General features: G+C 61.0%; 1 protein-coding gene across 1 annotated transcript in view; it reads right to left on the reverse strand.

Moving 5' to 3' along the window:
- Positions 1 to 1,068: 1,068 nt before the first annotated feature.
- LOC115834125 (collagen alpha-1(XVIII) chain-like) overlaps positions 1,069 to 26,036 on the reverse strand; it is a 32,188-nt gene continuing 7,220 nt past the window's right edge. The window contains exons 8-33 of the mRNA XM_030808880.1: positions 25,877 to 25,939; positions 24,952 to 24,978; positions 23,880 to 23,915; positions 23,308 to 23,379; positions 22,818 to 22,853; positions 22,379 to 22,468; positions 21,135 to 21,164; positions 20,986 to 21,012; positions 20,523 to 20,585; positions 20,172 to 20,246; positions 19,220 to 19,246; positions 18,876 to 18,929; positions 18,364 to 18,438; positions 17,296 to 17,364; positions 16,774 to 16,816; positions 16,214 to 16,276; positions 10,440 to 10,483; positions 9,947 to 10,078; positions 9,210 to 9,363; positions 9,057 to 9,130; positions 8,526 to 8,657; positions 7,310 to 7,342; positions 5,347 to 5,592; positions 4,689 to 4,886; positions 3,535 to 3,650; positions 1,069 to 2,621 (exon numbers count right to left, since the gene is read on the reverse strand). Of these exons, the coding sequence (XP_030664740.1) occupies positions 2,411 to 2,621; positions 3,535 to 3,650; positions 4,689 to 4,886; positions 5,347 to 5,592; positions 7,310 to 7,342; positions 8,526 to 8,657; positions 9,057 to 9,130; positions 9,210 to 9,363; positions 9,947 to 10,078; positions 10,440 to 10,483; positions 16,214 to 16,276; positions 16,774 to 16,816; positions 17,296 to 17,364; positions 18,364 to 18,438; positions 18,876 to 18,929; positions 19,220 to 19,246; positions 20,172 to 20,246; positions 20,523 to 20,585; positions 20,986 to 21,012; positions 21,135 to 21,164; positions 22,379 to 22,468; positions 22,818 to 22,853; positions 23,308 to 23,379; positions 23,880 to 23,915; positions 24,952 to 24,978; positions 25,877 to 25,939 (2,190 nt within the window). The 3' untranslated portion in view covers positions 1,069 to 2,410. The remainder of the gene's footprint in view (positions 2,622 to 3,534; positions 3,651 to 4,688; positions 4,887 to 5,346; positions 5,593 to 7,309; positions 7,343 to 8,525; positions 8,658 to 9,056; positions 9,131 to 9,209; positions 9,364 to 9,946; positions 10,079 to 10,439; positions 10,484 to 16,213; positions 16,277 to 16,773; positions 16,817 to 17,295; positions 17,365 to 18,363; positions 18,439 to 18,875; positions 18,930 to 19,219; positions 19,247 to 20,171; positions 20,247 to 20,522; positions 20,586 to 20,985; positions 21,013 to 21,134; positions 21,165 to 22,378; positions 22,469 to 22,817; positions 22,854 to 23,307; positions 23,380 to 23,879; positions 23,916 to 24,951; positions 24,979 to 25,876; positions 25,940 to 26,036) is intronic.

Raw genomic sequence — 26,036 nt, forward strand, 5'->3', positions numbered from 1 at the left:
GGGAAGGATCTGCACCAGCCATTTCCTGGGCTCGTAGATCTAGCAGGATGTGCTGGGTGGAGGTGGGCTGGGCCTGTGCCATGGGCCAGAGCGTCACTGGGGAGGCCCACACCGCCATCAGAATCCTCCTCCTAGCGTCTCCCCAACCTAAGGGCCTGCTCCCTCTGCAGCCCGCTCACTGCACCCACCGCCTGCCTCTGAATCCTGCACTCACCTGGCCACCAGGACAGGGATGGCTGTCAGGATGTATTGTTCCTGGGAGCAAGTCAGGTCCTGCTGTGAGGAGAGACCTGAGAGTGTTGGTGGGTGTCCACACACCCGTGCATGCCTGTGTACCTGTACTATGGATGCTCCTGCACACCTGTGTATAACTGCACACCCGTGTATGCTGATGCACACCTGTGTATAACTGCACACCCGTGTATGCTGATGCACACCTGTGTATAACTGCACACCCGTGTATGCTGATGCACACCTGTGTATAACTGCACACCCGTGTATGCTGATGCACACCTGTGTATAACTGCACACCCATGTATGCCCAGGCACACCTGTATAACTGCACACCCGTGTATGCTGATGCACACCTGTGTATAACTGCACACCGTGTATGCTGATGCACACCTGTAAACTGCACACCGTGTATGCCAGCACACCTGTGTAACTCACACCCGTGTATGCTGATGCACACCTGTGTATAACTGCACACCCGGATCTACCCCTGTGTTAATGCCCCTGATGCTGATGCACACCTGTGTATAACTGCACACCCGTGTATGCTGATGCACACCTGTGTATAACTGCACACCCGTGTATGCGATGCCACCTGTGTATAACTGCACCCGTGTATGCCCAGGCACACCTGTGTATAACTGCACACCTGATGCCAGCACACCTGTGTATAACTGCACACCTGTGTATGCCCATGCATGCATACCCCATGTAACTGTGTGTGCCTGTGCACACTTGGGATCCGCCAGTGGGGCAGTCCAGGGGTAAAAGACTCCTGAGAACTGCTTTTGGAGAACTGTGTCCTTGTGACAGTGAAGGCTGCTTGCAAACCAAGAGTCAGTGTAAAAGGTCACTTTTATTTGCCTGTCTCAATTGGCTTCACATCACACACCATTACAGAACCAGCCTCACCGGTTTCGTCGCAGTCCCGAGGCAGGTGCGTGTTGGCCGTGCTGTGGTCAGCCTGGCGCTGTCTTGAGTCCACTTGTCCCTCCACAGAATGAATGACTCTGGGGTCGATGTTGCTGGATCTCAGGGGTGGCTGTGGCAGAGGCCCTCGTCGCCCCTTGTGGCGGCTTTGTTTGCCCTCAGGGTGGCCTGTGTGCACCCTGGGGGTCCCCTTCAGTCCCAAGGAGGGCAAGGATGTGGGTTTCCTAGGAGACAGCCAATGACTGCCCTGCAGCTGGAGCCAGCCTGTCTATGGGCAGTGCACAGATGGCAGCCCTCCCTCACTGCCCCGTGCGCTGGCTGCCGCATGTCCTGTGCCAGCCTCAGCCTCTTCGATGTGGCCTTGTTCTATCCTGGGACTGAGCTGGACAAGTGCTGGCTGAGCCATGTCCCAGCCAGGGGCATGAGATGGGGTCCCTGGATGGGAGGCTGCCAGACCCCAACTCAGGGGTCCCTTGAATCTCCCAGCTTGGACTCGGCCAGGCTGGAGCTGTCTGCTTTGGATGTATCTCATGGCTCATTTGGGAGGCCAGTCCCAGGCTGCTGTGCGTGGTGCTGGAGGACAGGCCAGAGCTGGGGGTCACAGTGGGCCTCTGAGCTTGGAAACCTGCTTCACCCTGGGGTTGCTGTGGAGAATGGCTCAGAGCTGAGGCAGAAGGGGTCCCCTAGCCCCAGGGACCTGAGCCTCCCTCCCATCTACTGCAGGGTGAGCACACACCCTGCAGGAGAGCCCAGGTGGCCCTGTGCTGAGTGTGGCCTCAGCTCCCATTGCCTCACGGGGCCTGTCTGCTAACAGGTCTGGGTTTTGTGCACAGGACGGTGCTGCTAGGTGGGAGATGAAGTCGGCACCTGCTGGGGCGAGCACGGCTTCCCAAAGCAGGAAATCCTGGAGAAATCAAGCCGTGGTCTGATCAGGCCAAGAGGCTGCACAGGGTGTGATGCTGCACCCTGCCTGACCCAGGCTGCATGACCCAGGCCGCGCCAGCTGGGCTCACAGGTCAGGGGAGAGTTGGGGCAGGTGAATGTCAGCATCAGGCTTCTGTTTTAAACCTTTAAAAAAATACACTCTTTGGCTTCCTTTTATTTCTTGAGGATTACATGAAACGTGAACTATACAGGAAAGTATGGCAGCCAGGTCCTGGGGCCAGGGGCTGGCCAGCCGCGCCCTGCCCACAGTGGGGGCTTCCTCCGAGCCGCCCATCCTCTCGGGCCATCCGCATCCAGGCGGCGGCTACTTGGAGGCAGTCATGAAGCTGTTCTCGATGCAGAGTACGATGTAGGCGTGATGGCAGCTCGCGGCATTCTGCCCCAGGAGCCTGCCCCCCAGCAGCGAGGAGGCCTGGCCTGTGGCCGAGGGGGCCTCCGTCCGCCATGTCTCACAGTAGCTCTCGGTCAGCCTGCGCCCGTTGGGGTCCGAGCCATGCCACATGCTCTTCTGGGGCCTGTAAGACGCGCCGGGCCGTCAGTCAAACCCAGACCTGCTCCGCTTAGGGCAGAGGCCACTCCCCGGGCAGGAAAGGTGGAGGCAGGAGGCCGGCCCTGGGGGTGCCAGGGGGCCGCAGAGGCTCCCACGACCTGGAGGGCCACATGGCCTCCCTATTGGCTGCCTGTGGAGGGGGCTGCATCTCCCAGACACACCCATGGCAGAGGGGAGAAGGGCCAGGGCTTGGCCTGGCTGGGTGAACCTGGCCCTCATGCCTGTTGAGCAAAGGCTTCCTGTGGCTGCCTTGCCAGGAACCAGCTCCGCCTCCTGGGCTCCTGGCTTCAGGCCAGTGCATCTCTGTTACAGCAGATGGCCAGGCACTGCTGGGGACACGCTGTGTGGCACCCCGAGACACCCCTAAATGCATGAGTGTTGGAAGAATCGGGATACTCACGTGGGAAGACACCCCTAAACACATGAGTATTGGGAGGGCACAGTGACATGTGGGATGAAGCGTTCTTCTAGACACCCTGGAAATTTCTGTCAACATTTTAAGGGCACACATGCTCGGACTCTGTGTTGCCCTTTGAGGAGTTTATTCTCGGTGAATAAACTCACTGTGCTGCTTACATGGCTGACCACAGGCTTGGTGACACCCGGGAGACGTGGTGTCCATCCGCTATTAGCAGAGGGCCGGGGACACTTCAGGGCCTTCTTAGAACTACACTGCTCTCAAACGCATTGCTAACGATTACTTCTCAGAGCAGTTTTCATTTTTCTCAATGTTCTTTTGGATTTTATAATATTAAAGTAATGAGCATGTATAAGATCTGTCCAAAAACTCAGGGGGAACTGCTGTTAGGAGCCCGTCCGCCCGTCCGCCTTCCCTGGCTGGGGCTCTCAGAGCTGCTCACAGGGCACTGGGAACCTACCAGGTGGGATGCCTCAGGACGTCCTTGCCGTCAAAGGAGAAGATGCGTGCCCCGGGCTTCAGCGGACCCTCAGAGCCTGAGAACAGAGCCTCCCAGCTGGGAAACAGCAGCTCGTCCTGGAAGAGAAACCGTGTGTGGGTGTGTGGGTATGAGTGTGGATATGTGGGTATGTGGGTGTGGATCTGTGGGGGTGTGGGGGGTGCGTGGGGGTGCATGTGGGTGTGTGTGAGGTATGTTTGGGGGTGTGTGGGTGTGGGGGGTGGTGTGGGTGTGGATGGGTGTTGGTGTGGATCTGTGTGGGGGGTGTGGGTATGTGGGTGTGGGGTGGGTGTGGATGCGTGTTGGGGGTGTGTGTGGGTGTGGATCTGTGGGGGTGTGTTGTGTGTGGGTGTGGATGCGTGTTGGGGGTTTGTGTGTGGGTGTGTTTTTTGGGAGGGTGGGGTTCTGCAGCCCCTGGGCATGTCCCACCGGGGAACAAGCGCGGGGGAGCCAGGCCTGGCCAGGCAGCCTCTGCAGACTCCCAAGAGGCCTTGGCTAAGGCAGGGGACCCTGTCCCCTAATGCCAGGATGTGAGAGGGTGGGGAGCACCAGGCCGCAGCTGCCCGCTCCCACCCTGGGTCTCTGACCCCTCTGCTGTTGGTTCTGGAGAATGTGGGTGCTCCCCGGGGCACCCAGAAACCACAGCCCAGTGCACGAAAAGGGGCCACAGAATAAAGCCACAGGGCGGGGGGGGGTGCTGTGGCAGAGAGGCCACCAGGCCGGGTGGCACTGGAGGCCCAAGGGATGGTTCCTGATTCCAGGCTTGCATGTGGGGCCTGTCACCTGTGTGGACACTCGGGCCAGCAGCATGGGACCCTGAGGGGCACTGCCGGGGAAGCGTGGGTCAGGGGACCACGTGGGGGGGCCTCATGGGATGCCCCGAGGGAGGTGGCAGCGCCCAGGGATGCAGAGGCCCTGGCTTCAGCCTTGAGGGATGTGACCACCCGGAGCCTGCCCTGAAGTCACCAGCTTGGGCGGCAGTGTCTGTACCATGGTGGCCTCCAGAGGCCCTAGAGGGGAGCTCCCCACTGGGAGTTCACCCCAGAGGTCAAGTGGCGGGTGTGTGTGGGGTATGGGGGGTGTGTGGCCGTGCCCTCAGGACTGGACTGACCCACCTTGAGGTTGACGATGGGCACGGCTGCACGGTCGGCGCGGCGCACGATGCTGTACAGGTCCTGCAGCCGCGAGGACAGGAAGGCGCGGAAGGTGCCCGCCAGCCCCACGGCCCGCGCCTGCTGGAAGCACTGGAAGTCGGCTCCGCGGATGCCCCTCATGCTGCCTGACAGTGGGCTGTTGAGCGCAACCAGGTGGAGCTGCGCGGAGAAGGACGCGTCACGGGCTGTGTCCCATGCTGCCTCCTGCACCCAGGCCCTGGGCACACCACCCCGCCCCGCACCTGTGTGGACAGGCACGGCCAAGGGGGGCTGAGCGGGAAGCGCCCAAGTGACACACTGAGGGGCCCAGGCAGCAGCCCCCATACACTGCCAGGTCAGAGCAGCCCCGGGCCACGTGGGTGCCCCCAGCTGCCTCTGTGGGTGGAGATACGCCGGTTCCTCAAGGATGTGACGGGGCTGGACTTTCATGACCACTGCTTGGCCACCAGAGGGCAAGTCCCAGGCCCGGCCAAGCCGCCCCGAGTGGCCCTGAGCCGCCAGAACCCCCGCCCATGGCTGAAGCCTGGGACCCACAGCAGCTCTGCAGGGGCTGAGCCCTCTTCCGCTGCCGAGAGCCGAGGGGCCAGATGGAGCCGAGCCCACTTTGGGGGGCACTCACCACGGGCTGGAAGTCGCGGTGGGTGTGGGCAGGTGGGCTTGTAGGTCGCGCCGGCCGCAGGTGCACGTAGGAGCTGTGGTGCGGGGCTCCTGGGTAGGGCTGGGGCTCCGGCAGGCGAGGGGGACTGGCCAGGATGTCATCTGCCCGCCAGGGCCGCGCGGTGGGGTGGGAGTGTGCCCGCCGCGGGTAGGGGTTGCTGTCGTGCAGCTGCACCACGGGGGGCTGCAAGGCGGCCACTTCGTTGTCCTGCAGGTGGGAGATGCGGGGCCTGTCGGCAGGGGGCCCTCCGGGTGCCCCTCCTCCACCTGTGTCCTCCTCTGGGCTGGGTGAGAGGGGCTGGGCTCCGAGCTGGCAAGCAGAGAGCTGCGCCCCCGACTCTGGGGCTGCCTTAGGGTGTGGGCAGCAGCAAGGGTGGGGAGTTCTGCCTGCTGTGGCACCAGATCACAGGTCACCTCTGCTCAGGCCCCACAGACCCAGCTGTGCTCAGAAGCCGCAGCCTTCACTCACCATGTGCCCTGACCTGCCCTCTCCTTGCTGCGGCTCCAATTCAGGGCCCCTGGCCTCAACATGGCGACCTTCGACCTCCTCATCTCCCTGAGCCCTTACTCTGTCTCCCTCAGAGGTGACCTCCACCCTGGAAATCCCAGCCCCCAGGCCTGCACCCCAGTCCCGATTCCCCTGATTGATTCTGCACCTTTCCCCACAGCCCTCAGCCCCTCCTGACCCAGCTGCCACTGCCATCCACCTGCACTCTGTCCACGTGGCTGTCCCCACCGTCCGCTCCACAGCACCAGGCTGTGTGTTACCCAGGGCAATATCCATGGCCACCCGGCACACAGGAGGGGCCATGACTATTGACTGGCTGAATGAAAGAATGAATCAGCAACTGAGTGAGAGCAGCCTGGGCTGAACCCTGTGAGGAGACAGGATGCCGCAGAGCCCCTGACACTGCTCCACATCAGGCCTCACTCCTGAGCCAATTAAGGAATCATGACCTCCACTCAAGGAGGGGCCGACAGCAGCCGGACGCAGCATCTACTCAGGAAAATGAAAATATTTCTACCCATCCATCCACTCACCCAGCTTTGCGCCATCCATCCACCCACCCATACACTCACCCACTTACCCACCATCCATCCACCCACCCACCCATACACTCACCCACCCACCATCCATCCGCCCATTCATCCACTCATCTACCCATCCATCATCCATGCACTCACCCACCTGTCCATCATCCACCCATCCATCCACTCACCCACCTGTCCATCATCCACCCATCCATCCACTCACCCACCTGTCCACCATCCACCCATCCATCCACTCACCCACCTGTCCACTCATCCATCCACCTCCCATCCACCCATCCATCCACTCACCCACTTACCCACCATCCATCTGCCCATCTATCCACTCACCCACCTGTCCATTCACCCATCCATCCACCTCCCCATTGATTCACCCACCCAGTCACCCACCACTCTAGAGATACCCATTCTTATGTCTGGCACTTTGGGTGAGGGAAGGCAAGGACACAAGATGTGGATTTTGGCCCCAAGGATTTTGACCCTGAGGAGGGCAATGAGTGGCAGACACAACTGGGAAAGTTGAGGGATGAGAGTGGCTCCCTCGTGAAGCCGGCACTGAGACGGAGGTACTGGGGGGGCCTGCACTGAGACGGAGGTACTGGGGTGGCCGGCACTGAGACGGAGGTAGTGAGGGGCCTGCACTGAGACAGAGGTACTGGGGTGTCCTGCACTGAGACGGAGGTATTGGGGGGCCTGCACTGAGACGGAGGTACTGGGGTGGGCTGCACCCATTTCTGCAGCAGGGGCTGATGGTGAGCCACATGTTCAGCTCCAGGACTCCAAAGGACCACGTGTTGTTCCCCAAACAGGAGACGGCACATACTCCCTCATGTCCTGACCACCCACCTGTCTCAACAGAAAAAAATGCTCCTTACCGTCCCTCGGGGGAGTGGCGTCCGGGCCTCCAGCTGGAAGAAAGCAGCAGGGTCACCCAGGACCTGCGGCTGGGCCTGAGCCAGAGTGCCCTCTCTGCCCAGCACCTGGCCCTCCCAGTCCACAGCAGGGGGCCCTCTCTGCCCAGCACCCGGCCCTCCCTGCCCAGCACCACCTGCCTCTCCCTCCCCAGCACCCGGCCCTCCCAGCACGCGTTTGCTAGGATGCCATCCCCTGCCGCCTCCTGTCAGGATTAAAGCCCCTGAAAGTTAGGATGCGGTTGCATCCGGGTGCCTATGAGGACACCTGGCACACAGTGGGCACCAGCTCAGCGTCTGTTATGAGACTGGCAGCCTCTCCCTGGCCAGATGAAGGGACTGGAGTGGGATTCACTGTCTAGGGTGCTGCAGGGGCCGGCCAGGCCCAGGTGGGGGCCGGTGGCGAGAGGGAGGGAGTGCTAGAGGGAAGGTGGGAGGGCTCCAGAAGTCAGGGCTGTGTCAATGTGCAGTGTTCTGCCACGGAGGCTCCCACGGACGTCACAGGCCGTTTCAGCGGGACGGGGCTTCTACCAGTCCTCACCTTTGCCACACGAAGGTAAACCTTCCCCGGGGCCCTGCAAGCATGGCTGCGCCCACCTGGATCAGAGTGGCTGCTCCTGCCGCCCAGACCATTTTGGGAAAGCAGGAAAGGGGCTGGCCTAGCCTGGAAGGGGCAATCCCAGGTGTGTCTGAGGAGCCAGGCCAGTGAGCAAGGCCCGTGCTAAGCGGAGAGGACACATTTCATCCCACCTTGGTGTTTATAATGCGGGGTGCAGAGCCACGGGACAGCCTGCACCCCAGCCGGGGCCATACTGCAGACGTCACGTGGCCCTGGAGGGCCTGAGCCCCTGCCGCCTCGCCCCATCAGGCGCCTTGTCTTATTATCGGGTGTGTGACACGACACTTATCTTTGCAAATGTTCACTGTGATGTGACCCGCCAGGAGCCCCTCACACACGTGTTCATCCGCTTTCAGAAGCTTAAGCTCACTTTTCTCTAAACCCAAAACTGCTCACAAAAGTTATTTTACTAAACTTTACCAAAAGTTTGAAAGTTTAAGAAGCGCTGGCTGCCACCTGCCCCCATCCCTGTCCGGGGCCTGGGCCTCTCGCCTTCCTTACGTCACAGGAGGCGGCTTCGGCCCTTCCACGGGTCAAGAACCCTTCACACACAGTGCTCACCTGGACCTTCCGGAACCCATTCCGCACGCGGACGTACAGCTCCTCCTGCTCGGCCACGAAGATCAGCCAGCCCTCGGGAACCTCGTGCACCTGGCCCAGCATGGCCTGGCGTGTAGCCCAGAGCCTCACCTGCTGGGACCAAATGCAGAGGTGTGGGGCTTGAGGTGGGAGGGCAGGGGGCAGGGGCAGAAGTAAGGAATGCCCGTTTCAGGGTGCTGGGCAGGGGCCGCAGGGCTTTGGACAGGCGTGGACTGAGGCGGCTGCCCCCATAAGCACCATGGGGACCCCCGCCTGCCTCCAGCCCCTCAGCCTCCGTGGACAGTGCATGGGCCCTGGGCACTTCTCAGCTGCTCGTCTTCCTCCTGGGTCCACTGGATCCCCCCATGGCCTGGCCCCGCTTCCACCCTGGAAACCGCATCTGGCCTCCTGTGTATCTCCCTGTGGGGTCCGTGGGACAGTGCCTCTGAGGGGCAAGGGCTGCAGAACCAGCCAGGGTACGGGACACAGGTGCCCAGCCGGCTGCCTACTTACCCCTGAGGAGGCGCCCATGGTTCCAGGGGGCCCGGGGGGCCCGGGGGGGCCCGGAGGACCGGGAACGCTGATAGCTGCAGGAGGGAAACCAAGGTGGGAACACGAAGCCACACGAGGCGGCCTCTGCCCGGGGCCCACTCCCCACTGACTTACTCTGCCTGTGAGGGCCGGGAAATGAAGGGGGCCCTGGGGGGCCAGGGGGGCCTGGGGGGCCAGGAGGGCCCTGGCGCCCCTTGTAGCCGATGCCGGGGGGTCCCTGAGGTCCAGGTGGGCCGGGTTGGCCCCGGATGCTCTCTCCCTTGGGACCCTAGGGACGGCGACAAGAGAAGCTTCCTGGTTACCTCGTGCCCTGGGCTGGGGGCGGGCAAGCTTGTGGGGCTGGGGCTGCAGCTGCCATGACCCCCTTGGTGAGCGCAGCGTCTGAGTCACTGGTCCCCTCCCTGCCCACGCCATAGCCTGAGAAACCCCCACACCATCACCCCTTCTTCCCTGGGGCTGCAATCCCAGGGTTGAGACCAGCAGAGACCAGAGACCTGACAACGGTGTGGGTGCCCGGGCAGTAGCTGGGGCTCATGGTCTCTGCAGTCTTCATGGACTGATGGGCCTAAACCCCGATCTGACCCGGCCCAGGGGCAGAGGTGGATACACATGGCCCCATAGGGAGGGCAGGCCATGGAAGGCTGCAGGGAGATGGGGGGTGTCCGGGGTCAGTGCACCCACAGCCACGCGGCCTGCTGCGTCCCCACACAGGGACAGAGACATGTCGGGGCGCTGAGCTTGCAGGGGCAGCTCCGGCCTTGGCGGGCATCGGTGGCCGGGCTGGACCTGCCCTCGGCTCCTGCACCCAGACCCCTGGGACATGCGCTCGGCCTGCACAGGATGGGACTTACTGGAATCCCAGGGTAGCCAGGTGGGCCTGGGGGTCCGGGGGGGCCTGGCAGGCTGGAGCCGAAGAAGCCGCCACCCCCGGGCTCACCCCTTTCGCCTTTCTGTCCTGCATCACCTTGGTCTCCCTTCTCCCCCTGTGGAAGGAAACACTTGTGACACGGGAGCCCTGAACCCCCACAAGCCACAGGTGGCCTCCCATCTCCCCGAGCCAGGGCTGGGCAGTTAGAAGCTTCCGGAGCCCAGGCCTCGGAGCTGCTGGCTGCACAGAATAGGGCTCGACTCCCCACCTCCCATTGCATCAGCCAAGTCCCCCCAAAACTGAGCCGGGGACAGGAACGTCCTGAGGGACACCCTTGACACCCTCTGGAGCCAGCGCCCCTCGCAGCACTGAACAGGAAGCAGGCTTGGGCCGGATGGGGCAAGGAATTGGAAGCAGCCACCCAGGGGGATGTACAGGACCTTGGGGGCTCCCAACCCCACAGGGAGGTCACCCACCTTCATTTCAGCCTCCAACTGAAGAAAGTCGAACGGAAACTGCCCTGCGAGAGACAGGCGGGGTCTTGCTGAGGTGGCGTCTGATGGCGCCGGGCTCCCCCTGCAGCCCCAGCACTGGTGGGTTTGCCTGAGGCCCTTCTAGCCATTTCCCAGTAGAGATCGTGTATTTCATTAGGTTCTTCTTAGTTAACCGATACTTTCTGATGTTTCTGTTAATTTTGCCTTTTTAAAACTTCATTTTTAATTGCTTAGGACTAGTTGGTGGTTTTTCTAAACTGCCCTTCCATCTGGTGACCTCAGTACATTTACTTACTAACCCTGACGGTTCACCTGCAGATCCACTTCGGTGGCTTATGTGGGAGATGTGCTGAGAAAAGAGCAATGCGATTCCTTCCTCCCAGCGTCCTGCCCTTCCTGTCTCTCCTCTGCCTCCTCCCAGGGTTGGCAGGCAGCCATGTCTTGGCCCTGACTTGAGGGTCCCTCCACCCCCTCCGAGGGTGAAGCTGTGGAAGTTCCAGGTGACTCCTTCCAGGCCATAGGAGCCCTTTGCTGAAATCACTCCTTGTTGCTTCTTCTCTCCTTTTCATCAGCCTTTGCAGAGGTGTAGAAATGTTATTAGCCTTTTCAAAGAATTAACTCTGGATTCTTGGACTTTCTTGATCCTTGCTATTTTTATATATATATAAAACATACACAATTTCTCTTCACTCATTTTTGATGTTCAATACTTCTTCCCATCTATTTTCATCAAATAAATCTTTGTTGTCCTTTAACAATAAATGCTGTTTATTCTTTAACATCTTAGGCTGATGTGTAGAAACAGGTACTATTTAAAGCTGTAATTTTGTCAACGGAGATGACAAAACCCCTTCTCCTTCCAGGTGGGACCTTAGACGGCCCTGGGCAAACCTTCTCCTGTGACTGTTCCCCTGAAACCGTGACTGGGGCGGGGACAACCTCACCCCTGGAGGCTGTGCCCTGTAACCCAGAAGCTTTAGAGCATGTGGCTCCACACCCCCAGGGCCCCCCCCCCATCCCACAGGTGCAGTCCCTGGGGTTGGAGGTCACGGCTGCTGTCAGGACCCGTGATCCCTCTCGGGCTGGGCCCTGCTCCAGGTCCTTCTGCAGAGGGAGGTGACCGGCCATGGAAGCCCGAGGGTCCTTCTGCAGAGGGAGGTGACCAGCTGTGGAGGCCCCACCGCCTGGGAGACCAGGGGTCGTGCAGGGCAAGGCCCCCGCGGCTGCAGTGTGAGGGCTGAGGATGCCCTGGATGCACCTAAGCTCCAGGGATTTCTCACTTCCACCTGCTTCTCCTTGACTCATGAGCTGCGTGGAAGGGCAGTGCCCTGTGGGCATTTCCCACTTGCTTCTACTGCACTCGTGAGATCACAGTTCCTGGAAGCCAGGCCCGCTTTCAGCATAGCCTGGGCCCCTCTGGGGCAGACCCCGGTCCCGATGCTGGGGACGCGGCCCAGAGACCTTCGCAGGTGACGCCTGTCAGACCTGCTGTTCAGATCTCCCTGGGCTGAAAGTCCCCCTATAATGATTTGTGTTTTTTTCTCACTTTGCCAATTTTTTACTTGTCATATCTTGAGACTCTCATTAGATGCACAGAAATGTAGAATTACTCAATTTCTCTGGTAGACTTGCTCCGTTGTCTCAATGAACACTTATTTTTGACTATGTTTCTTACTCCAGGATATACTTTGCACACACACACCAAACCACACCCCCACACTACACACCCAATACACACCAAACCACACCCCCACACTACACACCCAACACACACACACCAAACCACACCCCCACACTACACACCCAATACACACCAAACCACACCCCCACACTACACACCCAATACACACCAAACCACACCTCCACACTACACACCCCACACACACACCAAACCACACCCCCACACTCCACACCCACACCCCCATACCACACTCCACACTACACACCCCACACACACACCAAACCACACCCCACACTACACACCCACATACACACCAAACCACACCCCCACACTCCACACCCAGCACCCCCATAGCCACACTCCACACTACACACCCAACACACACACCAAACCACACCCCCACACTACACACCCCACATACACACCAAACCACACCCCCACACTACACACCCAGCACACACACCAAACCACACCCCACACTACACACCCAACACACACACCAAACCACACCCCCACACTACACACCCAACACACACACCAAACCACACCCCCACACTACACACCCAACACACACAACCAAACCATACCCCCACACTACACACCCAACACACACCAAACCACACCCCCACACTACACACCCAACACACACAACCAAACCACACCCCCACACTACACACCCAACACACACACACCAAACCACACCCCCACACTACACACCCAACACACACCAAACCACACCCCACACTACACACCCAACACACACCAAACCACACCCCCACACTACACACCCAATACACACCAAACCACACCCCCACACTACACACCCAACACACACACACCAAACCACACCCCACACTACACACCCAACACACACACCAAACCACACCCCCACACTACACACCCAGCACACACACAAAACCACACCCCACACTACACACCCAACACACACACCAAACCACACCCCCACACTACACACCCAACACACACAACCAAACCATACCCCCACACTACACACCCAACACACACCAAACCACACCCCCACACTACACACCCAACACACACAACCAAACCACACCCCCACACTACACACCCAACACACACACACCAAACCAACCCCCACACTACACACCCAACACACACACACCAAACCATACCCCCACACTACACACCCAACACACACACACCAAACCACACCCCCACACTACACACCCAACACACACCAAACCACACCCCCACACTACACACCCAACACACACACACCAAACCAACCCCCACACTACACACCCAACACACACACACCAAACCACACCCCCACACTACACACCCAACACAACACCAAACCACACCCCCACACTACACACCCAACACACACCAACCACACCCCCACACTACACACCCAACACACACACACCAAACCACACCCCCACACTACACACCCAACACACACCAAACCACACCCCCACACTACACACCCAACACACACACACCAAACCACACCCCACACTACACACCCAACACATACACCAAACCACACCCCCACACTACACACCCAACACACACACACCAAACCACACCCCCACACTACACACCCAGCACCCCCATAGCCACACTCCACACCCACACCACATACCCAACACCCACATACACTCCCCCACCCCCTCACACACTAAACACCCAACACCCACATACGCACACTCCACACACCCCCTCACATCCCCACTACACACTCCACACACCCCACTACACACCCAACACCCACATATGCACACTCCACACACCCCCACACTACACCCCACACACACTCCACACACGCCCACACTATACACCCCCACACTACACACCCACATACACACACTCCACTCACACCCCCACACTACACACACTCAGCACACCCACATATGCACACTCCACATACACCCAAACCCACACCAGCCTCTGGGTGCCTTGACCTCTCCAGCCCTCACCTTCGGGGAGCGTCTCTTGTAAGCAGCGTACGGTTTAGCCATATCTCATTGACAATGTCTGTCCTTCAATGGATGTATCTACCCTCGTCACAGCACCTGTGGATGTACTGGGCCCTAAATCTACTGTTTTATTCCCTAGTTTCTATTCATCCCACCTGTTCTGCATTCCTTTTTCTCTCATGTTTTGCCTTCTTTTGGATCTACTGTGTGTGTTTTAAATGTCCTGTGTGTGTGCCATCCTGCCTGCCCTCCTGCCTCTCCACCAGTGTCAGCTCTGCATTCCTCTCCAACCTCACTGTCCAATATAGTGAGAACCACTCCCCAGGGCGCTGAGACCACGGGAACCTTTAATTGCACTGATGCTGGGACACCGTACTGTGCAGCCTGTGCCAATTCCCACAAGAGCCTCTGACCCCACTGTCACTGGGACACCGTGCCAGGCAGCCCACGAGGGTTCCCACAAGAGCCTCTGACCCCACTGTCACTGGGACGCCGTGCCAGGCAGCCCACGAGGGTTCCCGCGGGAGCCTCTGACCCCACTGTCACTGGGATGCCGGTTCCTGCTGGCATTGTCTCTATCTCTGCACTCCTTTCCCTCAGCCTCATCTTCCGCCCGAAGTGCCCTCCACTGCCGACACAGCTCGGGTCTGGAGTGCCAGCCTGCATGTCATCCGGGTTCTGAAGGCTACGGGAACACCACTGGCTGTCAGAGTCTACACTGGCAATCGCCTTTCTTGGATATTTTGGAAACCATTTATGGTCTTCTGGCTTCTCCCGTTTTGTTGAGAAATCTCGTCACTCTAATTGTTGATCCTTCGAATGAGGGGAATGCTCTGAGCTTTCCCTGGCTTTGGAAGAGCGTCAGCCATTCCGCCTGCGAACACTGTTCCCTCTGGAGCCCTCGGAGCCTTCGTTCTGGTTCCCAGCAACAGGCAATCCCACGTCCACCAAAACCTATACACAGGTCTCAAGCTCCAAGTGTTCCGCCTTCAGCCCCGGGTTCATCCCAACACCTCGGAGCCTCCCAGCTCTCTGCTGCCATCTCCAGGCTTCCTGTGGCTTTTGAATGTGACCTTCGGAGTTCAAGGCGAGTCCGATGACCCCATGAGCTGGGCCTCCGGTCTGGTGTGTCACTGGCCTCTCCTCCTGGTTCCTCCTGGTTTCTGGTCACCTGTGCATCACTCACTCCTTCCTGGGCGTCATGTGTGATGCTGAGAGATCCAAGGCTGGGACGGGCACATCTTCCATCTTCCTGCTCGCTTTCTGCCTGCCTTTGCCTCCACAGGCCTTAAGGATGTCCTGGCCCAGACTCGGCCTCTGCCTGCCTGGTCCCTTCCCACCCCAGGGTGCAGCCCCAGCAAGAGCAGGTATGGCGGCGAGAGGGACCCTGGTGGGAGAGGGGACCCTGGCGGCCTCCCCTGCAGAGGACCCTGGTGGGAGAGGACCCTGGTGGGGGAGGGGACCCTGGCGGCGAGAGGCGCCCGAGGCTGGCCTGGCTCTCTGGGCTTCTGCTCTGCCAGCCCCCAGACATCCTCAAACAGTGGTTTTCTCACATTGTATCCAGCTGTTCTCAGTGGTCTTGGCAGGACATCCAAGCAGCCCTGCCACCCTCCATGGAGGTGGGACTCAGGGGCGAATTCTTGTCCTTCGGGGGTGCGGGGGTGCTGGGCTCACCCTCCGGATGGCCTGTCGGGCAACGCCTCCTTCCCACGAGACCCTGGAGAACTTCTCCACAGAGGGTCCTCCAGTGCCAACCCCTGGCCCCGTGGAGGGGAGGGGAGGGAAGGGGCGTCCAGGACCGCCGGCACACTGAAGCTGCTGTGTCTTTGCACAGTACCCACTTGGGTCAAGCATGGAAGGGCAGCCGCCTGCTCCTCATGAGGTTATGGAGGTATCTTGCTGGGCCTGTGCCCTGCAGCCGCCCTTGCCCCCAAATCCAGGTCCTGTGAGGGCCCCATCAACCCAGAAGGGGCTTCCTTCCTCCCGCAGGGTGAGGTGGTCACGACCCAGTGAGGGTCCAGGACCTGCTTGGGGGGTGGCTCTAGGTGTGACCACACTTCAGTGCTGGCCACGCCACGGCTCCCCCGCCTGGGATGCCCAGCGCTGCTCACCTGGTGGTCCGGGGGGACCCACTTCTCCTTTGGTGCCCTTGGGTCCTGGAGGGCCCTGATTCCCTGGAGGAAGAGAGACCCAGTGCCCATCACGGAGTGTGCCAGGGAGGGCTCCAGGGTGGTGCCCCTCCTGCCCGAAATGCCCCAGTGCCTGGGGGCCTGGAAGGGGGGGCATCAGGTGGACATGGGGACAGTCAGGGTAGCAGCTCCTGGAGAGCAGGGGCACCCTCAGCAGGCCATGTGGGGGCCAGGCCACACCTGCAGGGCACGTGCTGACCACCAGGAGGGCCGGGGCTGCTTCCACCCTGCTTTGGCCAGAGAAGCAAAATCTAAATGGAGAACAGCAAATGGGGGCCACCCCAAGGTCAGGTCCTGGACGGCTGTTCTGGGAGGGCCCGCAGGAAGGGCCAAGATCATCGGAACTGGTGCATGGGCTGGGCATGTGGCACCGGCCTTGGGGCACTGGGGGAGTCTCACTGCTGCTGGCACAGGAAGGAAGGTGGGGCTCTGGAGCATCCCTTCAGAGCCTGTATCCACGGCTGTGAGCCCGGGACCCTCACCTGGCAATCCTGGAGGCCCAGGGCGGCTGGACTCAGCAAACACCTGCAAGGAATGGGGAGAGGCGGCTGCTGAGGGCGATGTTCTGAAACGGAGGCCACCCCCACTCAGGGGTCCCCAAGCCCAGAAGCACCAACCCCTGTATGAGGCCACATGGCAGCCTCCCCCAGTCAGAGACGGGAGAGAACAGAGGTGTGGAGCAGGAGCCATGGCGTGATGCCACTTTGCCCTCATCGGTCACTGCACCTTGCTGAGCCTGGGAAAATGGGGGTGCCCCTAGCACCCCTGGGCTCAGGCCCTTAGCAGAGTTAGCTGGAAGCAGCTCCACAGCCAGAGAGCCCTCCCTTCCCCAGGCCTTCGCCTTCCTTGGGAACTCAGCTGCTAATCCACTGCCCACCAGACTGGCCCATCCTAGAAGGACTCCCAGACGCAGAGGCCAGGGGAGAAGGAGGCCCAGCCCCTCTGTGGGGCTCTGTGTGACAGCTAAGGGTGGCTGCAGGACAGTGGGTGCCCTGGGGACTTACATTGCTGTCGTAAACAGGAGTCCCTGGAGGGCCTGGGGGCCCTGGAGGCCCTGGGGGGCCGGGCATTCCCTGTGGGGAAGGCAGAGAGCTGTTAGGCTTTGCAGCAGCTGGGAGCAGAGACAGTTCAGAAAAATCAGAAAAATCAGAAACCTGACCAGGCAGACCTCTGACCAGGCAAAACCGAGAATGCAGTGGGTCACTCGGGCCACGGCTCCCTGAGGACAGGAGCTGGCCCCGGGCCCCATCTCATCCCACGTTGGAGTCGTGCACAGATGTCCCTCAGGAGGAGTGAAGAGGTCACCGGGTCTGCATCTCAGGTAAAAAGGTGACTGAAAATGCCCCACCCTGCTGACATCAGGGAGACAAACCTCTTGGCTCAAAAGACAGCAGAGTGGACGCCTTTGAGAACCCCTAGCATGGAGGGCACGGCCCAGGCCCATGGATGCCGTGCTGAGAATCCACCGGGGCCTGTTGTGTGTGTGTGTATATGGGTGCACATGTGTGCATATATGTGTATTGGTGTGTACGCATGTGTATATGTATGTGTGCATGAGTGTACATGTGCAGTGTGTATGCCCATCATGGAATGGGCCAGGGAGGGCTCACAATCATTTATGAGTATATGGATACACATGTGCATACGTGCACATGTATGAGTGTATGTATATAGCTGTATGTGTGTGCACGTAGACAGGTACTTATATGCACGAGTACATGTGTATATGTGCACATATGTGGAGTGTATGGGCATGTGTACACACATGAGCACGTGTGTGTGTATGTGTGTGTGCATGTGTATGGGCATGTATGTGCACGGATGTAGGTATATGTGTGCACACATGTACGAGTATGGGCACATATGTGCATGCATGTATGAGTGGGCACACGTGTGCATGTGTGGACATGTATGAGTGTGCATGGGTATGGCAGGACCAGTGCTGTGTGGCCACATGGCAGGGCTGCTTATAAGTGGCCTCTGAGAGGAGCTGCAGGACCCCAGGCTGTGGCCAGGCCATTCCCAGGTCCTGCTCTCCCAGCCACCCACGCTGCCCTTTGAGGGACACTCACCCTCATGCCAAATCCAAGGCTGGCATCTCCCGGCTCCCCTTTCTCTCCTTTCAATCCGTTCATCCCGGGGCGACCCTGGGGTGCAGCACAGGGGGTGGGGACTGCTGGGCACTGGTCATCACCAGCCATGTTCCCACAGGGTGGCTGCTGTAGCCCCACGCCAGGCCTGGCCCATGCTCAGCCTCACACGTTCCCAGCCCTCAGGCTACCCCGGCCCTTCTCACCCCTTTCCTGCACAAGGACCCTTCTGGAAGGAGGTGACTGAGCCTAGCACACCCAGGCCCACTGCCCTGTCTGCCCCCAGGGCTTCCTCCTGGGTCCCGGCCCCTCGTGGGGTATCACCAGCCACATCCAGGACAACAGCTGTGCTCGCGCAGGGCCGGTTCTTGGGGGAGGACAGTGGGTGCGGCAGCCGTCCACTCCCCTCTGGGCATGTCACCCCCGTGGGCCTGGGCTGCTCCCCACCTGCCAGACCCCATCTGCTGCCCCCACTGGAGACCCCAGGTCCTCACCGGCCGTCCAGGAAAGCCAATCTCTCCCTTGTACCCCGGCCGTCCATATGGACCCTGCAGGAGGAAGGGAGCCAGGCTTAGTGGGGCAGACCCTGGCCCTTGTCCACGAGTTGGGGGGTCCTGGGGAAGGGGAGGGGCCATGCAGAGCCCAGCACCCTGGGCTACCCATCAGCTCGGAGGAGCCCACTGCAGCCTCACACCGACACCTGCCCCACACGCTTTAAAGCTGCACTTGGGAGATGAGCCCTGGGCCACGCAGCACGAGCTCAGCAGCCACGGGCAACCGTGTCCTTGGGGGCCGTCATGCCTGAGCTCAGTGCAGAGAGAGCCAGGGGCCAACTTACCGGGGGTCCTCGGAAGCCCGGCTCTCCCTGAGCAAAAAAACAAGAAGGCAGGGTTAGGTGGCAGCTTGTGCCCCACCTGGCAGCCTCCCTGAGGGCCCCTGTGGTCCCTTTGGGTGCACTGGGGAGTCCCCAAGGCGCAGGCAGCCCTGGAGAGGACGGGAGCCACTCGCAAGGAGAGGGTCGGGATTGGGGTTTGCGTCCAGGTTGGTGCGAGCCTGGGGCACGCCCCGGGGCCCTGAAGCAGGGGTGGAGGGTGTGTACCATGCAGTGTCCCGGTTGCCGCAGGCCCTGGCTCCAACGCACAGCTGGGTGGGACAGTGGAGCTCTCGCTGGGCCTGGGGATCCCGTGTCTGAGGCCCACCCCAAACACCCTGGAGGGCCCAAGTGGGAGAGCCGGTGCCCCACACTCCAAAGATCCAGGCTCCTCCCCAGGACCCTTCCCCAGGGCTTGTCTGGGCAGCTGCCTGCTGGGGGTGGGGACCCAGGCACAGGCCCCTTGAGGAACTGACTCCGGGCCCTGCCAAGCTCAGGGTCCTGCAGGCACCCTGGGGCTGCAGAGAGGAAAGAGCCTGAGGCTGCTGCCCACAGCATCAGGGCCCCCAGGAAGAGGCTGGAGCGGCAGCCAGAAACCTGCTGCAGCTGAGCTGGTACAGCCTGGGCTCCTGCACCCCACAGGCCAGGCCCCAGGGAGGCGCGAGCTCAGAGCCGCAGCACACCGAGAACCTCCCCTCGGCAGGGTGGGCTGAGGGGCAGGGAGAGGACGAGGGGCCGGCGGGACCGCCGACATGGGTGCGAGAAAGGAGGGGCCACGAGGGCCAGGCCTGGACGGTGGAGCCCTGCGTGGGAGAGGCTTGTGCATGAGGAGACAGACCCTCAGGAAAACCCTCCCCAGGCTGCCTCCACGGCCCCAGGAGCCCCCACACCCACTGGAAGGAGGCTGCCCAGCCCTCACCTTGGCTCCTTTCTGTGCAGGGCCCAGGACACCACCATCGGGGCTGAAGATGCTGCCTGGTTCACCCTTCTCACCCTGGAATGGCAGGAGGTCCAGCAGGCTCAGGGCCAGGTCCTACCCCACAAAGCCTCACCCAGAGCCCCGAAGGCAGGGCCGCTGTGACTGGGCCTCGCAGCCTGGGTCCTCTCACGGGAGGTGACCACAGGGACGGCCCCAAGCGGGGATGTACCCCTCACGTGTCACAGCAGCAGCCAGGGGGTCCTGGGTCCCTCCCAACAGTGGTCACCTGGGCAGGCTGGGGCCACCCCTGGGTCACAAAGGGGGTTGAGGGACAGCACCTGAGCCCCTTACCTTGGGTCCCGGGGAGCCTCGTTCGCCCTTAGAGCCCAGGTCGCCCTTGGGTCCTGCAGGTCCCTGGAATGGAGGCCAGGCAGTGAGGCCCGAGCAGCTGGCGTCTCCCCCATCCCCGACAGCTGCTCCACCTCCCCCGACAGCTACCCCCTGTAATATGCCGCCTTGTCAGCCCCACCAGGACCGGTCTTGGCCCCAGCCTCACTCCGCACACTGCAGGCCTCTACAGGTGCAAGGAGTTGCCTCACCCTCACGGGTGCCCACCCAGCATGGGGCCTGCCATGGGCTCTCGCCCACATCCCGCTCCCATCATGTCCTTGGGGGCAGTGACTGTCGCTATCCCTCGGGCCTGACGAGGCCCACCCCAGCTCGACCGGGCTGCTCTGCGCTACCAGGTGGAGACCCCTCCCCAGCCGGGAGGGCAGTGGCGGGCAGCGTGCAGCTCTGGCGCCAGGTTACTCACGGGAAAGCCTGCGAAACCCGGCCGGCCCTGGGGAAAGAGGGACGGCGTCAGCTGGGGTCATCACGCACCCGCGCGGCTGCCCAGACCCCACCCAGCCTTGTACCCAGGTGCCCGCAGGCCCGTCTCTTAGAAGCCGGGCAGGCACGTACCTCAGGTCCCGGCATGCTCAGGACGGATCCCTGTCCACAAGCAAAAGGAAAAATCGGAAACAAAGGGCTGCATTTAAAATTAAACCGGACTCGAGCGACTTACAGATCAACAAAACACCGAACCAGGAAATTCAAGGAAAATGTTGCTTTCCACTGTCTTCCTAGGCCTGGGGTGTCCCTCCTGCAGCACAGACGCCCCTTGGCTCAGAGCAGCTGGATGCAGACTCCAGACGCCCTAAGGGCCACGGTTTTTACTTCCATTTTGGTTTAAAATGCTCCTCCCTCTGCTAGACACTCCCTTGCTTGCCTGCGGAGGTGGCTCGGCCTACGGGAGGCTTTTCTGATGTTCTGACGACTTGACCGTCACGCCGAGGTCCCTGTGGCCTCCCGGGCTGCCCCTGCCTCCCGATGCCTGTCTGCCTGCTCCTAGCAAAGCCATGCTGGGGCAAGCCCTCTCCTGCCTGTTCCCAACTCCACCCCTCCTCTCAAGACTGTTATAGTCCCACCTCCTAGGTGAGGAGCTGGAGCACAAGGGTTAGGTAACTTGTCCAGTATCACACACTGACGGTGCCTGCTCTCAGCTCTGCCCCGGGCAGCCCCTTCCACTGGTGGCCACAGAGAAGCAGGGATCTGAACCCCTGGCCACACCCAGCTCTGCTGCCCTGGGCCCTGCATCTGCCCGGGGCTCAGCTCCCTGCCCAGAGCAGGGCTTGGTCCCTGTGTTCCATGCGGCTGGGTGGAGACGCGCCTGCCTCTGTGAGGCCAGGGTGGCACAGGGACCAGTGGGATGCACTGCTAGCAGGCGCAGAGGGTGCAGCTGAGAGGCCTGATGGATGGGCTGCAGTGGGGAGGAAGGTTCCGGAACCAACACAACCTTCACCAGAGAGCCAAAGGTGCGTCTGCCTCTTCTGATGCGACAGCTGGGTGACTACATGCAGCTTTGGGGCCACAGTATCAAGGACACGGGGACTGAACCCAGTGGGAGCCTTTGACATAAAAACGCCCCTGTGCAGGCCCTTACCCCTCCCTGGTGTCTCCATCACCACATGGAGCTGGACACCCGGGCGTCTCTGACCGAGGGCGTCTCTGACCGAGGGCCTCTGCAGCCCCCACCGTGGAGTTGGAGTGTGGCCTTGCAGTCAGGGCCTGTCCTGACCTGGGGGGTGTGGGGGGCTCGGGGAGGGATCCCTGCACCCAGTAGGGGGTCTGGACAGATTGGGTGCCCACCCACGCAACGTCCTTACGTCCTGCTCCGACACGTAGACCACAGGCCCCGGGGGTCCGGGGGGGCCAGGGAGGCCCGGCTGACCAACTCCGTCCTTCCCTGGATCTCCCTGGAAGAGGAGGCCATGCGTCCGGCATTTCATCTCAGCCGCTCTGGCCAGGACCCCAGAGTCCACCCAGCCCTGGAGGGGTGCCCAGAGCCCACGGGGGGTGAGGAGGCGCCCGGGGCTGTGGACTGTGGCCTTGGAGCCCCCTGCCAGGCAGGGGAGGCTCCAACAGGGACGGTCGAGCCACACACGCTGCCCCAGCCTAAAAGCCACCCGTCCACTTGAGGGTCTTTGCCCTGAGTCTCTGAGGTCCCATGGGCAGCAGGGGCACAGACCTGGGGACAGCTGAGACCAAACCTTCTGGGATGTCCCAGCGGCCCCCACCCCATCCACCCACCCCAGGGACACTCACCTTTTCTCCCTGGCTGCCTCTGTCTCCCTTTGGCCCCTGAAGAGACAGGAAGGAAATGGTTCATCATCAACAGAAACAGGAGCCCCTGGCCCCCCGTGAGGGATGGCTCTGATGAAGACGTGGGGTTATTTCCCGACCGACTGGGGCCTGGGAGGGAGGCAGCCACTGAGAGCCCTGACGGAGACTTGTACTAGCTCCTGGCGCTCAGAGACCTGGGAGGGGGCACACGGAGGCCCAGGGACCCGGAAGGGGGCACACGGAGGCCCAGGGACCCGGGAGGGGGCACACGGAGGCCTGGGAGGGACACATGGAGACCCAGGAGGGCACACCAAGGCCCAGGGACATGAGAGGGACACATGGAGATCCGGGAGGGGGCACACGGAGGCCCAGGGACCCGGGAGGGCACACCTCGTGCCGGCTTTCATCTTGGCATAGTCCTTTCAGGGCTCCACGCCCCCCTCTGCACCCTGGGCCCACCAAGGCGGCTCACCTGGGGCCCAGCAATGCCCTCTCTGCCAGGGAGGCCGGGGAACCCAGGGGCTCCATCTGCTCCAACTTCTCCCTGAAAGGGTCACATGGAGGACGCACGGCATTGGCCACATGCCCAGGAATGCAGGGACCCCCATGAGGAGTCTGGGGCACCCATGGACGTGGCGATGGCCTGGACTTCTCTCTCTCACCCCTGTGGGCCTGAGGAGGGGCTGTGGAGGGATGGAGGAGGGGGAGTCGGGAGGAGGAGGAAGTGCGGGAGGGGGAAGTCGGGGAAAAGGAGGGAGAGGCGGGAGGCCGGTGGCAGGGGCCGAGGGGGCCTGCACAGCCAGACAGCTGGGAGGAAGGCCATGTTCCTGACGCAGTCAAACCTGGGGATGCCCTGGGGTTGGGTGCCCTGTAGGTGGGTATCCTGGGGGTTGCCTTTGAAACCAGCACATCTTCAATTATAAAGAAACAAAGCAGTGGCAAGAAGAGCAGGGGAGGCCGCCCTGAGCTCATCTCCGCAGGCGTCCACCCGGGCCCTCCCTGCCCCTGCCTGGCCACATCCCTGAACCCGGGCACAGTGCTTACCTTCGCCCCTGGCAGCCCAGGCATGCCAGGATCCCCCTAAGTGAATAAAGGGGCTCGGTGAGCACCTGCTGGGGCCAGCCCAGTCCTCAGGCAGTATCCACTCCAGGGGAAGGGAAGGGTGAGTTACCCAGGATGTATCTCACCACCCTCCCCCAGCCCAGAGCCGAGGGGTCCCAGGGACACTGAGCAACTTGTGCAGGGACCCCGTGGCCCACGCTGGCCGAAGGCACCCAGCCTGGACGGCTGTGGAGCCTGGGGACATATTCCATCATTAGGACTGCAAGCAGAACCCCGCTGAGATGACCTCATTCAAACAATTTAAGAAAGCAAACACACAGCCCTTCCCAAAAGTCAGCCTTTTGAAATGTCCCGACGTCTTGCAAATGAAAGCAAAGCATTCTCAAAGGAGCAGGTGCCATGGCAGGGGCTGGTGATGTGTGAGAGTGGAGCCCCAGGGTGGGCCCCGTGCGCCCTTGGCCCCGCACGCAGCAGAGGCCGCTTTGATGAGCACGCAGCGGGGTGAAAGGCGGCTGCTGCCCAGGGCCCAGGAGAGGAGCCTCCAGGCTCCCCCCTCAGGCACCTGCCCTGGGAGCTTCGGAGCCTGGGCAGGGGTGGGGTATTCGGGGCCAGGCTGGGGGCTGGTGTCCCCCAGGGATGGGGGGAGCAGAGGACAAAGCTCCTGGGCCCTACAAGGTCACCACGCCTGTCCTTGAGCCCAGGAGTCCACCTGTCCCTGCGGCTGAGGTAGGGACCCTGAGTTCTTCCCTATGCCCCTCTTTTCAGGCCAAGTCTGAGAATATGCTTCAGGTGTGTGAACCCAGGAATCTTGATTCCTGGGCCTCGGAGAGAGAATGGGACAATGGCCCCTTAACGCTGGAAGTCTAGGTTGGGGGTGGTGTGCGATTATTTCCCTGTCAGGCTTTTTTGCTGTATTTTGCACATTTCCTGGGATGAATTCATCCTACTCCCTCCATCAGAAAACCCAAGACACGGCCCTGTCTCCCCCAGCCCCAGGGTGCCGAGACCTAGGCCGAGCCAGTGACCACAGAAACCCAGGCATGTCGTCACTGACCTTGAGTCCCGGCAGGCCGGGGGGTCCCTGTCAGGGCAGAGGAGACACAGTGTTAGTGCAGCTGGAGGCCCCGCTGTGAGATGCTTCTGCCACAAGAAAAGCCCGCTGGTAACAGTCAAGACTTAAAAATACGTGTGTAAAAGGAAATGTACTAAGTTAAAATGGTAAAGCCATTCTAACTTACTATGGAATCAATTAGTTTCTGCCTAATTGAAATTTCTCATTCATTTTGCTCCAAGTAAGAAACCTGTCCCAGCCACCCGTGCTCTCAACAGGCTGAGTCTCTGAGCATGAAGCTGGACACCGTGGCTTCAGCCAACCCACATGTCTCTTGGGCAGGGCTGTGGCCCTGGGGGGTCCCCCATGCTGGCGCCACGGGAGCGCTGGTGGCGTGGAGGGGACAGCGGGGGCAGGGGAGGAAGGAGCTGCCAGCCCCTGGGTCTGCCCCTGACATGTCTGAGCTGTCTGGGCACAGTTGTTTTGGGATTTTGGTCACTCCTTGCTGGCCCTAACCCTGAGCAGCAGTATACATGTTAACAGTAGAACAAGGTGGAGATTTCATAGGAATTTCAGATTCTACTCAGGCCAAACATTTGTTACTACCCAAAATTGGGGGCACAAAATGTGATGACTTGAATTTCCCCAGAAAGGCCTTTCAGGGGGCATGCGGCCCCATGTTCCTTTGTCTTGACCACCCACAGTGTCTCCCACTTTGCAGACCAGGCCCTCACCCCGTGACTTTAGTTCAATGAAGGGGCATCTCCGAAGAGCGAGGGTGACCCGCGGGGCACAGTGCCCGCCACACGTGGCTCTGCAGGGCGGCTTCCGACCCCATGCAAGGCTGGTGGCTCTCAGGGAGACTCTCCTGCCCCAGGCAACACCCCCTTACCCCACAGAGCCGGCCACGCCCAGCTCACAACAGTACCTGCGGCCCATCAGCGCCTCGGGCTGTTGACCAGAACGGCCCCCCGGAGCCTTCCATGTCATCCTGGAAGAGACACACAAGACACGTGTGGGCCTGTGTCCCTCCTTAGGGAAGGACCCCTCCCTGGGGCGGCACTGCCCGAGAGGAGGGTGGGACATGC

The sequence above is a fragment of the Nomascus leucogenys genome, unplaced genomic scaffold (genome assembly GCF_006542625.1).
Source record: "Nomascus leucogenys isolate Asia unplaced genomic scaffold, Asia_NLE_v1 000176F_79739_qpd_obj, whole genome shotgun sequence".
NCBI classification, from domain to species: domain Eukaryota; kingdom Metazoa; phylum Chordata; class Mammalia; order Primates; family Hylobatidae; genus Nomascus; species Nomascus leucogenys.